We start from the raw sequence: 21,369 nt of genomic DNA on the forward strand, positions 1-21,369 counted from the left end.
CTGAATCTGACCTGCATTTTCTGGACGAGTAAACAGGTTAAAGTTTAGGGTGCAGGATTCATTTCCAAGTAACTTTGAGCCCTATAATGACCAAACTTGCATGGACGGTACATCTAGGGCGCATTCTACTAGGCTGGCTTTGGATGCTGAATCTGACCTACATTTTCTGGATTAGTGGAAAGGTTAATTTTTTTATACAGGTTTCATTTGCAAGTATTTTTAAGCCCTATGCTGACCAAACTTGCATGGATGATACATCTTAGGATGCACACTAATGGACTTGCTTCAGATGCTGAATTCGACATACATTTTCCAGATAATAGACCTCGTAAAAGTTATGGGTGCAAGACTATCACCAAGAAACTATAAGGCTTATATAAACCAGTTGCACAAATGATGCATCAAGGGATGAAAACTCTCAATCTTGCTTCGGATGCTGGATTTTAATTACATTTTTATGATGAAGAACTAGTTTTAAGTTTTTATATAGGTCTATTCCAAAGTATCAAAATTGCATAAATTTTGCATTTTTGGATGTACACTTTTTGTTAATTAATTGTGTGACTTAATTTGCCTTACTTAAAGACAACACACGTTGAGGTGAGCTCTGTAATCTCTGATTACCTATGTTTGATCTATATTATGTATTTAAGGTGCACTGTGCCTTTCATTATGTGTTTCACCGTCAAGTTTTGGGGGAGCATGGGGTATGTGAGCTAGCTCACTTTTTCTTTCATTTTTATTTACTGGATCTTGTTTTGGATGTTCATGTTAAGCAATGGTTCAAATCATAAAAAAACAAATCTCTTTTTTTTCTTGTAGACTATTTAAGAAAACCAACCAAATATACTCAAAAATATATAGATATAGTAAAATGAGACGCTTTTGAGATAAATATAAGAATACTCTTATAGATATCTAAGAGAAAAAAATAACCGGTGGCTCGATGAGAACGGATTGAAACAGATGAGGACAATCAATATCGCCCAGCAGAATGTGTGTTTCCTTACACGTCACGTGATGGGATTTTAGTATTCACAGATTTCCCTGGGTATAGAAATCATGTGGTTAATTATAATATTCAACAGGTAATAACGTGGTCAAAATAGCCGGTTTACAATGGAGAAAGTGAACTCGTGAAGAAACAGTTTTTTTCTCTTTTTAACCATGAGCGCATGTTTGTCTATTGATCTCCTTTTAAATTAATATAAGCTAATATATATAAATATACAACTACCATGAAAAGGAGAACAATAAACAAACATGCACTGACTATGTATTAAGCCTGTAAAAAGGTGGGCGTACTCATTATCCTATGGAGATTCCTGGATATGCGATGACCACTCCCTATAAAAACGACTTCGAACTTCGTTAATACGAACTCTTAATTAACGTATTAATTACATAAAGTTGAAGTTAAGACGTACACTGGCCATTTCTACCATTAAAAGAAAAATGCCCATTTTTAAAATTAATAATGTATCAATATCTAAGTTTCCTTAAGTTTAGTCATCCTTTGTTCTCTGTTGTCGTTGTAAACTTTTCACAATTTCCTCTCCTTCTCAAGAACCACTTGGCTAATTTCAACCAAACTTGCCACAAAGTATCCTTGCGTGAAGGGGATTCAAATTTCTTCAATTGAAGGGTCAGGCCCTTATTCAAGGGGTTATAATTCAGAAATAGTGAAAATTTGGTGGTATGTTTTAAAAATTTTCTTCTCAAGAACCACTGTGCCAGGAAAGATGAAACTTATAGGGAAGCATCCTCAGGTAGTGTAGATTCAGGTTTGTACAAATCATGATCCCCGGAAGTAGGGCCAGGACAATCAAAGTTTTACATAGAAATATATAGGGAAGTTCTTTAAAAATCTTCTTCTCAGAACAACTGTGCCAGGAAAGATGAAACCAATAGGGAAGCATCCTCAGGTAGTGTAGATTCAAGTTTGTTCACATCATGACCCCTTGGGGTAGGGCGGAGCCACAATGACCGATCAATGTTTTACATAGAAATATATAGGGAAATTCTTTTAAAATCTTCTCATGAATAGCAAAGGCATGAATTATCATATTTATGGAAGCATCCTCAGGTAGTATAGATTTAGGTTTTTCAAATAATGTAGATTCAAATCTCAGCAGCTGGGGTACAGGGCGGGCCACAATGGCCAATCAAAGATTTACATAGAAATATATAGGGAAATTCTTTAAAATTCTTCTTCTCAAGACCCACTGTGCCAGGAAAGATGAAACTTATGGGGAAGTATCCTCAGGTGATGTAAATTCAGGTTAGTTCAAATCACAGGAGTCTGAAGTTTTTACCATCGGAAAAAAAAAAATCTGGAAAAAAATTTTCCATACTCAACTAAATTAGTTGAGAATGGGAAATTTTTTTTTTACAATTTTTTTTTTTGATGATAAAAACTTCAGACTCCTGTGGTTCAAATCATGACCCTTGGGAGTGGGGGGGGGGGGCTTCAATGGCCGATCAAAGTTTTACTGTAACATAGAAATATATAGGAAAATAAAATCTTTAAAAATCTTTTTCTCATGAATAGCCAATGCATGATTGATCATATTTACATGGAAGCATCCTGAGGTGATGTAGATTCAATTTTGTTCAAATCATGACCCCCTGGGGTAGGGTAGGGCCACAATGGCTGATCAAAGTTTTACATAGAAATATTTTTCAAAAAATCTTCTTCTCAAGAATAGCAAAGCCATGAATGATCATATTTATATGCCATTGGAAATATCCTTAGGTAGTGTAGATTCAATTTTGTTCACATCATGACCCCTGGAGGTAGGGCGGAGCCACAACTTGGAATCCAAGTTTTACATAGAAATATTTAGAAAAATTCTTTAAAAATCTTCTTTTCAAAAATGGCAAAGCCATGATTAGTCATATTTATATGAAAGCATTCTCAATTAGTGTAGATTCAAGTTTGTTCAAGTCATGACTCCTGGGGGTAGGGCGGGGCCACAATGTAAGTTAAATATAAAGGGCAATAAAGAAGCCACAGTTTGTCAAAGAAATATGCAAGCAACCTTTGTTAGTGTAGTTTGTTTTACTCATACCCTCTCCCCTTTAAGGATTGGTTGGGATCACTTTTGGGTTTAAACTTTTCAATAATAAACTGATTTCTGCTTTTTTCCAAGCTACAGTGCTCAGGTGAGTGATGTGACCCATGAGCTTCTTGTTTATACAAGGAATATGTAGAATTGTAACCTAAATTCCAGCATTTTTAAGGCTTCTTTAAAGTATTTTGATCTTAATACTATTACATGTTCAACAATGTTTTGTAGGTTTTTGTGCCGAGTACAATGAAGGCGGAGGAAAGATACAAGAATATTATAAACAAACGTGTTCAACATGCGAGAATAAGTATTTGTCGACAGATGCATACAAATGTAAGTTTTTTTTTCTATTTGCATTGTCATACATGTATTCTTCAAAGCTTACATTAAAACAATATGTGAAATTAATTAATTTTTATCATGGATTGATCTTCAATGTGTATTTTCTAATAACAAAATTATTAATTAAACGGAGATGTAAATTTTAGGGTGAGGTACTAGTGCTGACTTTTCAATCATGTGTCATATGCATTTGTATTACATGGAGTAACTTTATACTTAACTTATTTATTATACTCTTTAATCACTTGAAAAAAATGTTTGGAATATGAAACAAAATTGGCATTTTTCAGGAATATTTCAGAAAATTTGTCTTCCCTCTTTGAATCATGATAAATGATTCAGAAGAAGAAATTAAAAAAGATATTTTACATTGTGAATGTTGTCACAAAGCTTAATAATTGTAATAGTTTATTTGGAAGTAATGTCACAACTCGTTGATATATTTAGTAATCCGACATAGTCAATTTCTTTTAAATCATGACTGCCAGGTGTAAGACTTGGCCAGTGTGCAATCAAAGAAGATGGGCGGATAAGGCGGGCAGAATGCCTATAGTGTCAGATATTAAGAAAACACATTTGATATATAAATTGAGTATTTAATTTTATAACATCTCATTGAAATTTATGAATTCCATGGTATTTGTGGGATTCATACCCCAGCAATAAAATACCCATGTATCGGACTGCTTCGAGACTAACACTATGCTACATGGCTCATGACTATTCTAGTGGCATTTAAATCATGTTTGTGATATGACCCTTGACTTAATGGACTTGAAGTATTTCGCGGAAAGATGCGAATGTTTTGTCATAAAAGTGTATTTTTAAGGTATAGTGGGTCTTCCCTCCATTTTTTTGTAAACCCAAAAATATGTATTTAATCGCAAACTTTTTGGATTATCTTTCAAAAAAATGGAGCGAAGACCCACTCACATTGAAAAATTTTGTTAAAGTATGAAAAAATGATCGTTTTTGTTCTTTTAAGTCTTTGTATGCTTTTTCATAGGCAAATATTTTCAGTTTTTGTGAGATTTTTGTAAATTTAAAGATTTTACATTAAGTATACTTTAATATTAGATGAAATATGAAATAAAATTTGGATATAATTTAGATTAAATTTTTTCACTTCTTATCTGTGGCGCTATAGGCATTCTGCCTGCCTTATACACCCATCTTGTTTTTCTCATATAAGGGGTAATTTGAAAAAAATAAAAACAATTAACTTTGAAAATCTTGAAATTAATTTCATATAGTACTAAAATCCTTCCTTAAGCGTTGTCAATTCTACCATGTTGCAAGCTCAGGTTTTGTGTCCATTCTATATCAACAAACAAAAAATGCAACAATGTCAAATTGAATGATTTTTCGGTTTCTCTCTTTTTGGATCAAGTTAGCAGTTTCAGGTATTTTATTTAGATTGCAGAATTAGTTCTGGTTTATATATAATCAATAGTAGGGTTGCCATGAATCAGAAAAGTTTTGAATCCATTTAGTTCAAGCAAAAACCTCAATTTTCGAATAATTTCGATTTGATTATAAGAAATAGAACTTTTTTTATTTTTTTGTAAAAAAAAAATCTGTAGGCCTAATGTTTGCACATCATGATCATAAGACATTCTAATAAATAATGATTCATATTTTTTTTAGGTTTATTAAGATAAAATGGAATGTAAAGCCAAGAAAACAAATTAAGAAAATACCAAATGTTCTACATCTTTGCTAGCCAAGGGTTTTCGGTCCGCAATGCTCCCCATAAACCCTTGGTCAATATGCATTGTAAAGCGCCGGTCACACATAGGACCATCTGTAAATTCTTCAGAAAGAACGATAATTTTGGTTGAAGCAAACAGCCAATGAAATGATAGCTTTTATGTATGTTTCGGTAGAAAATTATACACAATATGGCGACTTCCATTGAAACAACATTTGGAATACAAAAATTAAATTCTTTACAACAAGAAGCGATATATGCTTAAAGGTAGAATCTATGTCAGAAAAGTCTTTGTCACTTTGTCTTTTTCAAACTTTTCAATATGATAAATTAGTACTTGCTTATCAATCAGTTAAAAGCTCTTGATATGTTTCCTTGTTTTTAAATCTAGTACAGGCTGTGAAACTTGGTATGGTATTTACATACTGCGACTTCACATTTTCAAATATTTTTAAGGGGTACTTATCGTAAAGGGAATATGAAAAATCACAAAAATACCTCTTCAAACATCATCGTTTAAAAATTTTATTAACTGAACAATATTAAACAATATTTTCTCAAGAATAATTTCTTTTTTATTCAATTGACATAAAAGATAAGTCCACCATTAAAAAAAAATAGTCAAATAAATTTTTTTTAGTCAATTTTGCACCCTACATTTGCAAATATTTTTAGCTCAACTGAGCCGAAGGCTCAAGTGAGCTTTTCTGATCACATTTTGTCTGTCCGTCCGTCTGTCCATCACATTTCACATTTTCGATTTCTTCTCAAGAACCAATGGGCCAATTTTAACCAAACTTGGTACAAAGCATCCTTGGTTAAAATGAAGGGCCATGTCTCCTTACAAGGGGAGATAATCAAGAAAAGACAAAAATAGGGTGGGGTCATTAAAAAATCTTCTTCTCATGAACCACTGGGCCAGGAAAGCTGAAACTTATATGGAAACATCCTTGGGTAGTGTAGATATTAAATTGTTAAAATCATGACCCCCCCCCCCCCCTGGGGGGGGGGTAGGGCGGGCCACAATAGGGAATCCAAGTTTTACATAGAAATATATAGAACAAATCTTTAAAAATCTTCTTCTCAAATCATTGAGTCAGGAATGCTGAAACTTCTGTGGAAGCATCCCTTGGTAGTGTAGTTATCAAGTTGTTAAAATCATGACCCCGGGGATAGGGCAGGGCCACAATAGGGAATCCAAGTTTTACATAGAAATATATAGAACAAATCTTTAAAAATCTTCTTCTCAAATCATTGAGTTTGGAATGCTGAAACTTCTGTGGAAGCATCCCTTGGTAGTGTAGTTATCAAGTTGTTAAAATCATGACCCCGGGGATAGGGCGGGGCCACAATAGGGAATCCAAGTTTTACATAGAAATATATATATAAGAACAAATCTTTAAAAATCTTCTTCTCAAATCATTGAGTCAGGAATGCTGAAACTTCTGTGGAAGCATCCCTTGGTAGTGTAGTTATTAGGTCACCTGAGTAAACTCAGGTGACCTATTGCTATCCGTTTTCGTCCGTCGTCGTGCGTTGTGCGTCGTGCGTTAACATTTGAACATTTTCAGCTTCTTCTCTGCAACCACTGAATCAATTTCAACCAAATTTGGCATGAAGCATCTATGGGTGAAGGGGAACAAAAATTGTGAATTTCATGATCCCTGCCCCCCTGGGGTCTGAGGGGTGGGGCCAAAACCAGTAAAATTAATGCAATCTTTAAAAATCTTCTTCTTTACTCCTACACATCAAGCAGTCAAACTGTTGACATGATTGTAATCAGCATTGAGTCCTCTATCAAAATTGTGAAATTTATGGCCCCTGGGCTCAGACTTCAGGCTTTAGGCTGTGGTCAAAGTTGGTCTTGTGAATGTTGAAAATGCATAAAGAAAAGGTTAAAATGGAAAAATGAAATATATGTAACAAATGTTTATGTGATGTTTCATGTTTTTAAAACAATATCTTTAATTTATTCACGCAAGGAAGAAAACAATTGTGATTTTTTATTGCGACAGTTTGGCCTAATCAACCAGGTATTTAGGCCCACTATTACAAGAGTGTTGGTAAAATTGGTAGACAAACCCGGGCCGGAGCAAATTAAAAAACCAGGACTGGTCGTGGTTTTTCAATTTTCTCTCGTAATACTTTGCCAATGGAACTGAAATAATCAAATTTTGTTTGTTTATTTGTATTGCTTTAGATAGAATTTGGAAATTGAAAAAATGCAGTCAGCCCCGGTTTATATTTTGCCCCGGCCCGGGTTTGTCACCCCATTTTACCAACACTCCAATGAGAACTTCCACGCATGCGTAAAAGCGATCGTCTGGAGGGAAGATAGACTTGCTTGAGCGTCCTTGAATATTAGTGAATATCTACAATATCTACGTCTTTTACAGGTCTAAGGTTTAGCAATACGAACGGTGGGTTTGAGTATTATGGTTTTAAGGTTATACAGCATGGAATATTACGTGGTTTTTTGAATACATCGCATTCTTTTTGTTGTCCATTAAATTCGTTTTAGCTTTGTTATGACATATGCAGCAGCGAACAAAAAGATCGTTCGAACGGTGTTGTTTACATTTTATATGGACGAATAAATTATTATTTGTTATCTTTTACTTGTTTGTGTATTTAATATGTTAGCATGGTCAAGGTGAAATCTTTGATGTAATATTGGTCCAAGATTTTTTATTTTTTGGCGATGGAAAGTTTCGCCCTCTGACGATTCGTACAGGGACTTCATAAGACGTTTTGTGCCATAGAAAAAGTATATAGTTCATGTTTAATATTTGTGAGTATAATTATAATTTTCATATTAAGTATAAAATAGAATGTTCTATCGTTAAAAATGTTCAAGGTACTATGAGGGCTTGTCCTGAGACACAGATTATTCTAAATAATTAAGTGTAGTTGATATGATTAAACTACTCAAAAAAGGTGTTTGCTTAATCAGTTTATTTTTTTAGTTTGGGATACTTGTACTTATCAAATCATTTATTCCTGCACTTAGGTACAGAGATGTTTTGCACCTGTGCAGGATTTGCTCTACACTGTTTTGCACCAATTCTGTTTCACTCTGAGATCGTTCGCACTGAATGGTTTCACTGGAAGTACTTAAATGTGCTACTGAGTTACAGCTTTTAACAATATTTAGATTTTATATATACGTAAATTAAGATATATTTTGGAACATTTTTTTTTATTCACAAAGATGAAATATTTGAAGCAAAGACATAAATAATTTATGTCTGTATTAATTTATGAAGTATACATAGCGTAATTATGAATTATTTTGACGCAATGCTAATTATATTACCACCATCTAATTAGTTAATTATTGCTGGCATGGACTACCCAATTAAAATGATATAAAATAAATTCTCTACTTCTGATCTCGTTGCACATGATCCGCTACATTTGGCATTGCATATTATTAAGTCATGTATTTGAACACACAACATATATCTTATACTTGATAGATAATAGATCAAAATGTGATTGAATATTTAATTGAAAACATGAGATGTTTTGCACCTATATAGGTGTGAACTATCTCAGTGTGAAAGAGAATCGGCGCAAAACATTCATGATTCCACTTGGCAACTAGCAAATAAGTATGTTTATTCAGGAATCTTAATATTTGAAAACACTGTAATAATTTAGAGACTGTCAAAACAATTTGGTAATGCTAATAAGTATTCATGAGTGCAGGATGGAACTCTCCAAACACACAACTCACAATCTTAATTCAGTAATTGCTTGTATGAAAAAGTAAACTCATTATTTCCAAAGAGTACTTGCAATTTTATCAGGTTTATAATGTTATTCAAGTTACTTCTGTTTACTGTGGTAATACATAATGTCAATGTTAACATATATAACTTCACTTAACAGAAAAACTTACTTAGTACGAACATGGATATTGTGAGTTCACAGATATAGCGAAGTTACTTTCGATCCCTGTTTATATAAATTTAACAAATTTCTTATTCGGATATAACGAATTATGGATATAGCAAAGTAATTTCATGGGTCCCAGTGACTTCGTTATAACCAAATTTTGTTGTATTAATAGAATGAATTTTAAAAAAAAATTAATGAGGTCATTAATAACAAGGTTGTCCAATCAGAGAGATTGCACTTAAGCGACAATCGGGAAAACCAAGATAGAGGTGAAAGTAGCTGTGGAGAAGATTTTATCTTAGGTACAGGAACTAGGACACGATTTTTCCATTCGTGTATCATTGCGCCTTTCACTTCTGTAACTGAATTCCGAGAAACTTCCAAATCCTTTTAAGTGAACATTTGATTGGATAATTAAAAGGTCACCAGGAGATGACCCGTAATGGGGTTTCTTCAGATCCTTGTGTAGCGATCTAAGTGAGCAGATCAAAGGATCCGATTTTAATCATGGTCATTTTTTACAGTTATGCCCCTTGGACAGAAATATTTCAGTTATTTGGGATAGGGTGGCATATGTGTTTTACAAACATTTCTTGTTATCTTTGTTATGCCCCTTGGACTTGTACCAAAAAAAATTGTACACAAATTTTAAAACTAAATATGGCATATGAGATTCTGTCTTACTGTGGGTATTTATGGCAATACAACAAATCTAGTTTTATATTTCAAAGTGAAGTCAACACTCATGGGGAATTAAAATCACTTCACTGTTATTGTCAATTCATTATTATGTGTAAATCAAAATTCAATATATTGATAACATTTTAGCTTCCTTGGTGTTACAATTTTTTTAGTCTCGTTTACCCCAGACTCGCGCTCTCGAGACTTTGCCCGAGTGAGAGTCTGGTCTGATTCCTATTTAATTTTTGTAACCAGTAGTGGTCGCTTAACTGGCTAACAAGATGGCGACTCCCATGAAAATACATGTGAGAATTTACTTTTTAAACAAATATGTGCGTTTTTTGTTCCTTGTAAAGCAGACAGAGATATTTTATTATAAAACCAGATAAAAGTAAAGGCGCAGCCTCTGACTTTTTAAAGAATACAGATCTTAGCATCAAAGATAATGTATCAGCCAATGAAAATCCATACCTATTTCTCGGTAAGCCTCGATTTGAAATTACAAAAATTGAATAGGATATTAGGAATCAGACCAGACTCTCTCTCGGGCAAAGTTTCGAGAGCGAGAGGGGGGTAAACGAGACTACAATTTTTTTGGATTTTCATGCTGCATTGTTATGGAGTTAATTGAATAATGGGTAGTAAGAACTGATAAAGAATATGAAAAGCTCAGCTAGCATAAATTATTTTATACCCCCGCTCAGAAGGAGAGGGTGGTATACTGTTTTACCCTTGTGTGTCTGTCTTGCTGTTTGTCTGTCCGAAACAAATTTTGGTCACACAGTTTTCTGACTAATTACTCATTGCATAAGCTTGAAATTTTAAAACAATCTTTTCTGAGGCATGCCATATGGTACATGGGATTTATTCTTGTTCAAATCCAATGTTGGGATTTATTCTTGTTCAAATCCAATGTTAACTTCCTGTTTGTCTGTGCGTCTGTTTTTTTCATACATAACAAATTTTTGCACAATTTTTCATGAGGCATGCTTTATGGTAGGATAAATTTTTGTTCAAATTTAATGTCAACTTCCTTTTTGTCAGTGCATCTCCCATTTCATAAATTGACCAATTTTTCGTTGCATTTTTCTCAGCAACTACTCATAACAAATGCTCGAAATTTTGGTACATACTTTTTTAGGCATGCAGTATAGTGGAATTCAATCATTTTTTTTTAATCTGATGTCAAATTTCTATTTATCCATGCAAATACCTGCAACGTTTATTAACATGATATTGTATATTCACATCAGAGCGGGTGTATTACTAGTGAGCATTGGCTCACAGATTTCTTGTTTTTTATCTGTTCAGAAGCAGTTTTGCTAGATAATTCAAGTACAGTGGAGCCTCATTTATCCAGACGCTTTGGTTTCTAGTAAATTTTTATGCGCCCAGATTGATAGATCCGGGGCGTATATTGTTTTTGTCCTGTCTGTTTATATGTTTGTCTGTCTGTCTGTTGTCAACTTTAACCTTCGCCAAAACTTTTGAACCAGAAGAGTTAGAGACTTCATATTTGGTATGCATACTCCACTATTAATGTTCTTTCAAATGACATCAAGGTCAATGACCTTGTGACCTTGACTGTGACCTATATGCTAAAAATAGTTTTTTCAACTGTTTGTCATAACTTTTGAACCATAAGAGATAGGGACTTCATAGTTAGTATGCATACTCCACTAATGAAGTTCTTTCAAATGACATCAAGATCAATGACCTTGTGACCTTGACTGTGACCTGTATGCTAAAAATAGCTTTTTCCACTTCTTGCCATAACTTTTGAACCATAGAAGATAAGGACTTCATAGTTAGTATGCATACTCCACTAATAAAGTTCTTTCAAACAACACCAAGGTCAATGACCTTGTGACCTTGACTGTGACCTATATACTAAAAATAGCTTTTTCGAACTTTGTTGACACCGGGTGCATAGTGTTTCACAAACACATATGAAGCGTCCGGATCCCTGAATCACCAGTTTAAGAAGACAATTATAATTAAAAATTCCATTCCAATGATTCTGAAGCATCCAGGTATCTGGCGTTCGGATATCTTAAGGTCCACTGTATTTGTGTATTTTCTTTAATACAGCTTGTATGTTTTTCAGTAAGTTCAAGGTCACTATAGAAAATAAAATTCTTGTATAGTCCATAACACTGTAAGGGACAACCATTGGAAATTCAGACTTGTTACAAAAATTCTTAATGACATGAGGGTATATCATGAGCTATAGTCAAGGTCATTCCAGTAAGTTCAAAGTCTGGCAGATAAAAATTAAAGTTAATATTGTAGGGGATATAACTTTGTATTGGAGGATCATTATACCCCTCGCAAACAAAGTCTGTCTGTCTGTGCAAACATGTCCAGTTCATATCTTTCTTACAGAGAAACATTCGAATCTACTACTACACACAAAGATTACCCATGACCTAAGGGTGTGTGATGACCTTGACACAAGGTCATTTGGGAAAGTTGAAGGTGACTGGAAGAAAAAATTTCATAATTTCTGTCCGGTCCATATCTTTCTTATGGATAAACTTGGTAGGTTCTCTTTTCACACAAAGATTGCTCATGACCAAAGGGTGTGTTATGACCTTGGGTTAAGGTCAATTGGGGAAGTTCAAGGTCACTGGAAGAAAAATTTTATAATTCATGTCGGACCCATATCTTTCTTATGGATAAACTTGGTAAGTTCTCTTTTCACACAAGATTGCTCATGACCTAAGGGTGTGTCGTGACTTCAGATGGGATCATTGATAAAAATTGCATAAGGTGGGGGTATTTTATGAGCTTGCTAGAGTATTTCTAGTTACCATGGTTACCAGTATTTCTATGAAGAAAGTTGAACCACTTTAGCAATAACCGCTTGATTTGGATAAGAAATAAATTATATTAGAGTATGTGCAATTTAACTAGATTACTTTGACATAATACCAATTATTCATGAAAAAAGGATTTTATGGATTCTTCTGTATTCCAGAGTAAAACTTATTATTTCCTATTTGACAGTCTTTAACTAGAGATTATACACACTTGAATGTAAAATATTTATATTAATTAAAGGGCAGAAAACTCTTAAATTGTAGAAATGCCACAGAATATGAACTCTTTAGTGTGCTATTTTAGGGAAAGGCATTAGTAAAAGAAATTGGTAAATACAAGACTGATTGAATTACTAGCTGTTGTATGTATTTTGCAGAGAACTGGTGATGCCACGTAAGAAGAACTGGCGGGTTGCAGTGGCCAAGATGAGGAACCAGAGCCGTGCCACCAGTGACAATAGACTCGTGGATACTAGCCACGTAAAAAATAGTACAAAAGACCCAACGATTAACGAAACAGTTGACGGACCTTTTAGACTCGTGGAAGCTAGCCACGTAAAAAATAGTGCTAAAGACTGGGGGGATACTGCCTCCTTAAAAAGAGTACTAGATTTGCCTTCGGGCACCAGAAACAGTGCAAATTCGCCTTCGGGCACCAGAAACAGTGCAAATTCGCCTTCGGGCACCAGAAACAGTGCAAATTCGCCTTCGGGCACCAGAAACAGTGCAAATTCGCCTTCGGGCACAAGAAACGGTGCAAATTCGCCTTCGGGCACTTTCTCTTGTTCGGAACAGGCTTCATGTTTGACTTTCATTGAGAAAAATTTGCCTGTGACAAAATTATTTGCCACAATTAATCAAGCTAGTAGTTTATTTCCAACTTTTTCAAGAGGAGTTCAGTGTACATGCAATGCTTTGATGTCGATCATTTTGCAAAGTGCATCTACTTCAGCAGAACTTGATAAAGTCCTCTTTGCTGCGGATGATTTATATCGAGTCAGAATTGCAGAATTACAGTCATCTGTTCAATTTGTATCAAAAATGCTACTTTTTCAAGAACTCCCCAAGTCTGTTATTGTAAATGATAACCAGTATGAAATATGCTATCATGAAGAGATCTATGGAACAATAACTCATATAGATTGGGACCACTCATGCCAAAGTAATAATTTGAAGGCAGGTATTGAGCTACTCTTTAGAAGATTCAATCAGGGATTAATTATGGTTGGAGGAATTTGCTCAGCAATATATGTCAATGACAAGAACTGTCCTGTATTTTTTGATTCGCATTCCCATGGAGAGGACGGTCTTTCATCTGCAGATGGTAGGGCTGTTAAAATCACTTTTAATGATATTGATCAACTTGTGGACTACATGTTTGCATTTTATCAAAGTTGCAATATTTCAATGATGAGCCAGTTTGAGATTCAACCAGTGTCTGTAAATCAAAAAACAAACGTGTCCATTTTAGGAAGTGAGAGACTTTCCTTAATTGACAAGTACTTTGAGTTTCAAGAGAACATGTCTACAAGATGTACCTTTTCTGAATCATCACAAGGAAATCGAAATGAATATATGAGAAACTATATGCGAAAAAGGAGAGAAAACTCACAGATTAAACAGAAAGACAAAGAAAGTACCTTAAGAAGTATGACAAAAGCAAGACAAAGTAAAGAATTTAAAGACAAAGAACTTGCTTCCAAAACAAGTGTCAGAGAAAGTCTTGCAGAAGGAAAGAGAACGGACATTAAAAAGTATGACCAAAGCAAGACAAAGTAAAGAATTTAAAGACAAAGAACTTGCTTCCAAAAAAAGTGTCAGAGAAAGTCTTGAAACAAAGCAGAAGGAAAGAGAACGGACATTAAAAAGTATGACTAAAGCAAGACAAAGTAAAGAATTTAAAGACAAAGAACTTGCTTGCAAAAAAAGTGTCAGAGAAAGTCTTGAAACAAAGCAGAAGGAAAGAGAACGGACATTAAAAAGTATGACTAAAGCAAGACAAAGTAAAGAATTTAAAGACAAAGAACTTGCTTCCATGAGAAGTATAAGAAAAAATCCTGAGACAAAACAGAAGGAAAGAGAACGTACATTAAAAAGTATGAACAAGGCAAGGCAAAGTACTGGATTCTGTATTAAAGAAAGAGAAGCAAAACAAAAGAAAAGAGAAAATGTACAGCAGCTGGAGAAAGAACGGCTATGTAAACAGCAAAGTAGAAAAAATAACAGAGAAAAAGAAAGAGAGAGTGAAAGAGTTTCTAAAGCTAAAAGGAGGCTTGACACAGAATTCACAGACCATGAAAACAAATTATTAAAGAAAAGATGTCATGGTAATTCGTTGGAAGATTGTATAGAGAAATTTCACAAAGAAGTGAAAGTTGGTCCAATTTATGTGTGTACATGTTGTCATCAGACTTGGTTTCAGAAAAGTGTTGTGAAGCTAGACACAATTAATCTTAGTGTTCATAGTAAAAGTATTTGTACTGGATTTACATCTGTAGATGGTATAGAATGGCTATGTTCAACCTGCTGTTCAGCTTTGAAAGATGAGAAAATTCCAAAACTTTCAGTTAGAAATGGAATGAAATGGCCTGAACAACCAGATGCTTTGAAATTACACCCACTGGAGGAGAGGTTGATTTCTCAACGCATTCCATTTATGCAAATTAGAGAATTACCAAGAGGAGGTCAGATGTCGGTCAAAGGAAATATTGTAAATGTTCCGGTTGATATTCAGCCAACTGTGAATGCCCTTCCAAGACAAATAGATGAGCATGTAACTATTGCTGTAAAATTAAAGAAAAGATTATCTCACAAATCGGCATGCTTCACAGAAAATGTTCGTCCAAATATCGTGATGAATGCCTTACAATGGCTTTTGAAAAATAGTGAATTATATAAACATTCTGGTATAGTGATAGACCATTCTTGGAGAGACGAAATTGAAAAAAGTAATGAGGAAACAGTTCAGGAACTGATAGGATCTTCAAATGGTAGCGATGATCGTGAATTTGAAGGTAATGATGATGGTTTTTGTGAAGTTTCTTCAGATGATTGTGTTCAAGGCAATTCTGATACACTTGTTGATGAAGCAGACATTGATACAAACAAACTTTATGTGTTTGCTCCTGGAGAAAACCAAAAACCAATCAGTTTATTTACAGATAAAGATGCAGAATATCTATGTTTTCCAACAATATTTTGTGGTCAGTGCAGAATTGAAAATGAGGATAGGGAAGTTCCAGTACACTACAGTGATATCGCAAAATGGGAGTTGCGCAGTGTTGACAGACGGGCAGCACAATCTGTACCCAACATCTTTTTTAAGTTAAAGAAAATTCAAATTAAGCAAGTAAGTGACAAAGTTAATTTGGCACTCAGAAGATGTAAATCAGATGGTAAGAAAATCACTGCTGAACAAGTTTTGAATCCATCCTCTGCAGAAAAAATTGTAAGATTAAATGAAGGATATTACATATTCAGAACACTTCGAAATTCTCCTGCATATCTTTCATCTAAAAAGAAGGATGTATTTGCCATGATTAGGCAGTTAGGTCTTCCAACTTGGTTTATTTCACTTTCATCGGCTGATACCAGATGGCAAGATCTGCTTAAAACATTGGCAACACTAGATGGAAAAACCCTGTCACAAGAAGAACTAGACGATTTGAATTGGAATGATAAATCAAAACTAGTTAAACAAGATCCAGTGACATGTGCAAGATTCTTTGACAACAGAGTTCAACTTTTCATCAATACCGTACTTAAGAGTCCTCACAATCCTCTAGGTGTTGTCACTGATGTGTTTCAAAGGGTAGAATTCCAAAACCGAGGTTCACCTCATATTCATATGCTGGTATGGACAAGTGATGCTCCAAAGCACAAAGAAAATAGCAATGAGGATATTGAACTTTATGTAGATAAGTATGTCACGTGTGGATTGCAGGAAAATGATCCTCAAATGAAGCAGCTTGTAGATCTTCAAGTACATAAGCACTCAAAAACTTGCAAAAAAGGAGGTAGATCTGTATGCAGATTTGGTTTTCCATTACCACCTTTGCCCAAGACCATGCTTCTTGAACCCTTGGATGTTGACGTTGACCATTATAGAAAGATTTATTCTGATATTCAGAAGAAAATGAATGATTACAAAGATGGTTGCAGTTTAGACTATGAGTCCTTCTTAGAGACTGTTGTAGAAATGTGCGAGGATGAGTATATAAAATGTATTCGAGCTTCCTTGAAAGGTCCCAAAGTGTTTCTGAAGAGAAGTCCATCTGAGATGAGAGTGAATTACTATAATTCATCAGTGTTAAAGGCCTGGAATGCTAACTTAGATATTCAGTTTGTACTTGATCCGTATGCGTGTGCCACATACATTGTTGCTTATATCAGCAAATCTCAGAGAGGAATAAGTGCAATGCTTGATAAGGCATCTCAAGAAGCTGCAGAAGGAAATATGGATCTTAAGCGCCAAGTTCGACACATTGGAAACAAGTTCTTGAACTTTGTTGAGGTCAGTGCACAAGAGGCAAGTTACTTAATCCTTCAGATGCCACTTACACAAGCCAGTAGAGAAGTTGTTTTTATCAATACCTCACCACCTGAAGACCGTGTTTTCTTACTGAAACATCAAGATGAATTGAATGAGTTGCCCAAGGATTCAACTGATATTAAGGCAGATAGTATGATACAAAGATATGCAAGAAGACCAAAACAGCTGGAAAATTGGTGTTTAGCTGATGTTGTTTCTGAATTGGAAGTGACTTTCCCAAAAGAAATCAGAAAAGATATACAAGAGGAAGTGAATGATGATAACCCAGAAGATAATTCTCAAGAAACTTTTACTGATCAGGATGTTTTAGTTCATTTGAAAAATGGGATTAAGATCAGAAGACGAAAAAACAAACGAGTTATTAGATATGTAGGCTACAGCCAAAAAACTAATTCTGAACAGTATTACAGAGAAAGAATTCTTCTCTTTCTGCCATGGAGAAACGAGAATACTGACCTACTTGGTAGTCATCAAACTTATGAACAGCACTACAGGGAAAAAGCATGTATGATACAAGTGAAACAAAAGCAGTATGAGCATTTTGTAGATGAATTAGAACAAGCTCGACTTCAGGCAGAAGAAGATCTTGATGATCTGGAGACAGTAGCACCTAACACAGAACATGCTGAGGCAGAAGATGCAGAGATAGGTTCTGAACCATCCGAGATATTTGTTCATTTTGATCCTGATACAGTTCAACACAGAGATTTTGATATTGGGCCGGAACTTGGCTTGTCCTCAAAAGTATCTGAAACAGAAATGAGTGCTGTCCGCATTCCTGATCAGCAGTATTATAAACTTTTGCAATCCCTGAATACTAAACAGAGGGAATTTTACTATCATGTAACAAACTGGATTCAAATGGGAGATGAACCATTATATGCTTTTCTTACTGGTGGAGCAGGTGCAGGAAAATCAGTAGTTATTGATGCCATTTTTCAAACATTACACAGAATACTGTATTCAAAAGAAGGTGAAAACCCTGATGATATCAGAATATTACTTTGTGCTCACACTGGCAAAGCAGCATACAACATCAAAGGGACTACTATAGCATCAGCATTTCACAGAAAAATGTATCAAACTCAGCAACACATGAGTGCAGATGAACTGAACTCATTTAGGACAAAATACCGGAATTTGTCAGTCGTGATAATAGATGAAATTTCAATGGTAGGAAATAATATGCTGACATTTATAAATGATAGACTTCAACAACTTACTGGGAGAAAACAAGATTTTGGTGGTATTAGCATCATAGCTGTAGGTGATTTGTATCAGTTACCACCTGTTGGAGACAAGTGGATTTTCAAAGACCTTTCTAATCCTGGTCAGAGTTTAGCAAAGAATTTGTGGCATGAACATTTTCATATGCATGAACTAACTGAAATTATGAGACAAAAAGATGACCTCAGATTTGCAGAAATGTTAAATAGACTACGTGAAAACAAGATGACAGATGAAGACAAAGAACTCATATCTCAACGAATCATCAAGCAAGACTCAGAAGTCTATCCTAAGGAAGCACCTCATCTGTTTATTGAGAACAAGTTTGTTGATTGTTTTAATAACAATCTTATAGAAAACCTTTCAACAAATAAAGTAAATGTAAGAGCAGACACAGATGTGTTATCCCAGACAAAACTTTCAGCATCAGTGAAATTGAAACTAGTTCAAAACTTGCCTGAAAACCAAGCATCTACTGGACAATTAAGAACTAATTTGGTTATTGCTGTAGATATGCTCTATGACATATCAGTAAATCTTGATGTTACAGATGGATTGACAAATGGTGCTTCCTGTATTGTGAAATACATTGAATACAAAGAATCGCAATTAAGACCTGCCATAGTATGGGTACTGTTTGCTGACTCAAGTATAGGTATTTCACGAAGACATCAATACAGACATTTGTATAGCACAAATGTGAATACTGCATGGACTCCCATATTTGAAGCTAAAAGAACATTTGTTTATAACAGGAAGACATATGAGAGAGTTCAGTTTCCCTTGCAACCTTCTGCTGGAAAAACAATACACAAAGCACAAGGAGCAACTCTTTCAAAGGCAGTAATCAGCTTAGCACAGACAAAGCAGCGCAAAATTCCTCACATACATTATGTTGCACTCTCAAGAGTAAGGTCACTTGATGGTCTGTTCATTCTGGATTTCAATGAAAAAAGTCTCTCAAAAGATGATACTGTTAATAAAGAGATGGAAAGATTGCGAGAAAATAGATTGCAACTCTCTTACGCACCACTTTACTCTGTATGTAAAGACATAAAATTTTTGTTCAACAATGCCAGATCTCTACACAAACACTTCCTTGATATAAAATCAGAACCAAGTGTTTTGGCTGCAGATGTTATTGGTATAGCTGAATCTTGGCTTTGGGAATTAGATTTTGATGAAGACTATACTTTGGAAGGTTTTACAATGTTCAGGAATGATGCAAGTTCTTCCCAGAGCAGACCACATCATGGTATTGTCATATATCTGAGAAATCAATTACAGTGTGTTTCATACAACTCATTTACTTCCAAATCTCTTGAATTCTCCATCATTTCGATTATGCTCTCCAATACTCCAGTACAGTGTGTAGTTTTATACAAGCAGCCTTCTTGTACTCTTCAACTCTTTTACGATACCTTGACAAACAGGTTGCTCCCCTTCATTGACAGAGATAAAAAGACTGTGATAATGGGAGATTTTAATTTGGATTTAAGTACTGGTCAATATGCACATTTCCTGAACTTTATGAAAGAAAAATTTGGTTGTGTGCAAATCATAAACAAAGTAACCACAAAGAATAAGACACAGTTAGACCTAATATTTACCAACTTTACTGATTTGGAAACAGATGTTCTTCAGGCTTATTGGTCTGACCATAATATGATTTATTGTGCTGCAGATTTGACTTCAGCAAGCTATTCTAATGACAGAACTGCATTTTAATTACAATGTATAGTAGTATAAACCCGCTTGATCATAAAACAGGCAGTATGTAAATATTTAGTTTCCAATGGAAGCTAAATACTTACAAACTGCCAAGAGTGGTTGGACAAAATAAGGGTTGCCACTCATCAACTGCCTTATTTGTCCTAATAACTTTCAATATGTTTCTTATATATAAATGTATTTAAAATAGCATTGATTAAATTACTTACTTGCTATTTGGAAGTTATTGGGACAAAAAATTTTAGAGTTATAATGCCCATGAGATGAAATTATTTACCCAGTAGTTTATTTATGATAGTTTGTACTGTCTATACTTATTTATTCATTTATCTTTAATTTATGTATTATATTGTTAATTCACATGTTAACATGCAGTTCTGTAATAATCAATTAATATACTACAATTGAAATGTTGTGTTCCTAAGACTTTGAATAAGAATGATATACTATTATTTGAAAAAGTTTAATAATAATGTACGGGTATATGTCTGCAAGATTTGATTGATGTATAATTATTGTTTCTTTATAGCATGTCTTCCGTTGTGGCCACACATATTGATTCCATTAAGTCTGGATAAAATTACAATTGATCAAGTATTATTTCTATCTTGTATGTTTTATTTTGTTAATATTTACTCTTTACAATATTAAATATTTTTGTGTATTTAATGTACTACATGTATCTGTTTCAGTAAAACATGTACAGTTTAACAATTAACATTTCATCTCATGGGCATTTAAATCATCAATTTTTGGGGTATATTAATTCTAGACTATATAATCTTACTTTAGCAGTTAGTAGATATATTAGAAAGCATTCTTGTACTATACATAAGTATTTATTAGCTAATATTATATAATATGATTAACTCTGCAATTATTATAATATTTATAATTGTGTACTTTCATGTAAGTTACATTGCTTAAATTACTTTGTAAACTATATCACAAGTGACTATCAGTATATCTCTACAAAAGACATTGTAAACATCCTGAATATACTTTTCTCCTTGAAAACAAACACTAGCTCCAGTGGACATATAAAAGAAACATTCTGTCTCTGAAAAGACTTGAATACTCCTGTGCTCTATAATACTAATGTAAAATGTTGTAAAGCAATAGTGTTAACATTCTGAATTTCAAAGTCATATTTATAAGAAATTATTTGTTATTTAAATTAGTTTATCAAGTTTTTTGTTTATTATTTATTGCTAATACTGGAATGTTTTTCAACTGAACATGGACAATTTTGATTTTTTTTTTATTGTGATAAATGTCATATTAGTAACATATTCACACTTACAAACATCCATATTTTTTTAAGGATAC

At 34.1% G+C, this 21,369-nt stretch overlaps 1 protein-coding gene across 1 annotated transcript in view; it reads left to right on the top strand.

Annotated features, from left to right (window-relative positions):
- LOC134253421 (uncharacterized) overlaps nucleotides 1–21,369 on the top strand; it is an 80,962-nt gene that overhangs the window by 13,858 nt on the left and 45,735 nt on the right. The window contains exon 4 of the mRNA XM_062735947.1: nucleotides 3,300–3,404. Within this exon, the coding sequence (XP_062591931.1) occupies nucleotides 3,300–3,404 (105 nt within the window). The remainder of the gene's footprint in view (nucleotides 1–3,299; nucleotides 3,405–21,369) is intronic.

The sequence above is a fragment of the Saccostrea cucullata genome, unplaced genomic scaffold (genome assembly GCF_032062105.1).
Source record: "Saccostrea cucullata isolate Sc308-1 unplaced genomic scaffold, CSIRO_AGI_Scuc_v1 ctg1606, whole genome shotgun sequence".
NCBI lineage: Eukaryota > Metazoa > Mollusca > Bivalvia > Ostreida > Ostreidae > Saccostrea > Saccostrea cuccullata.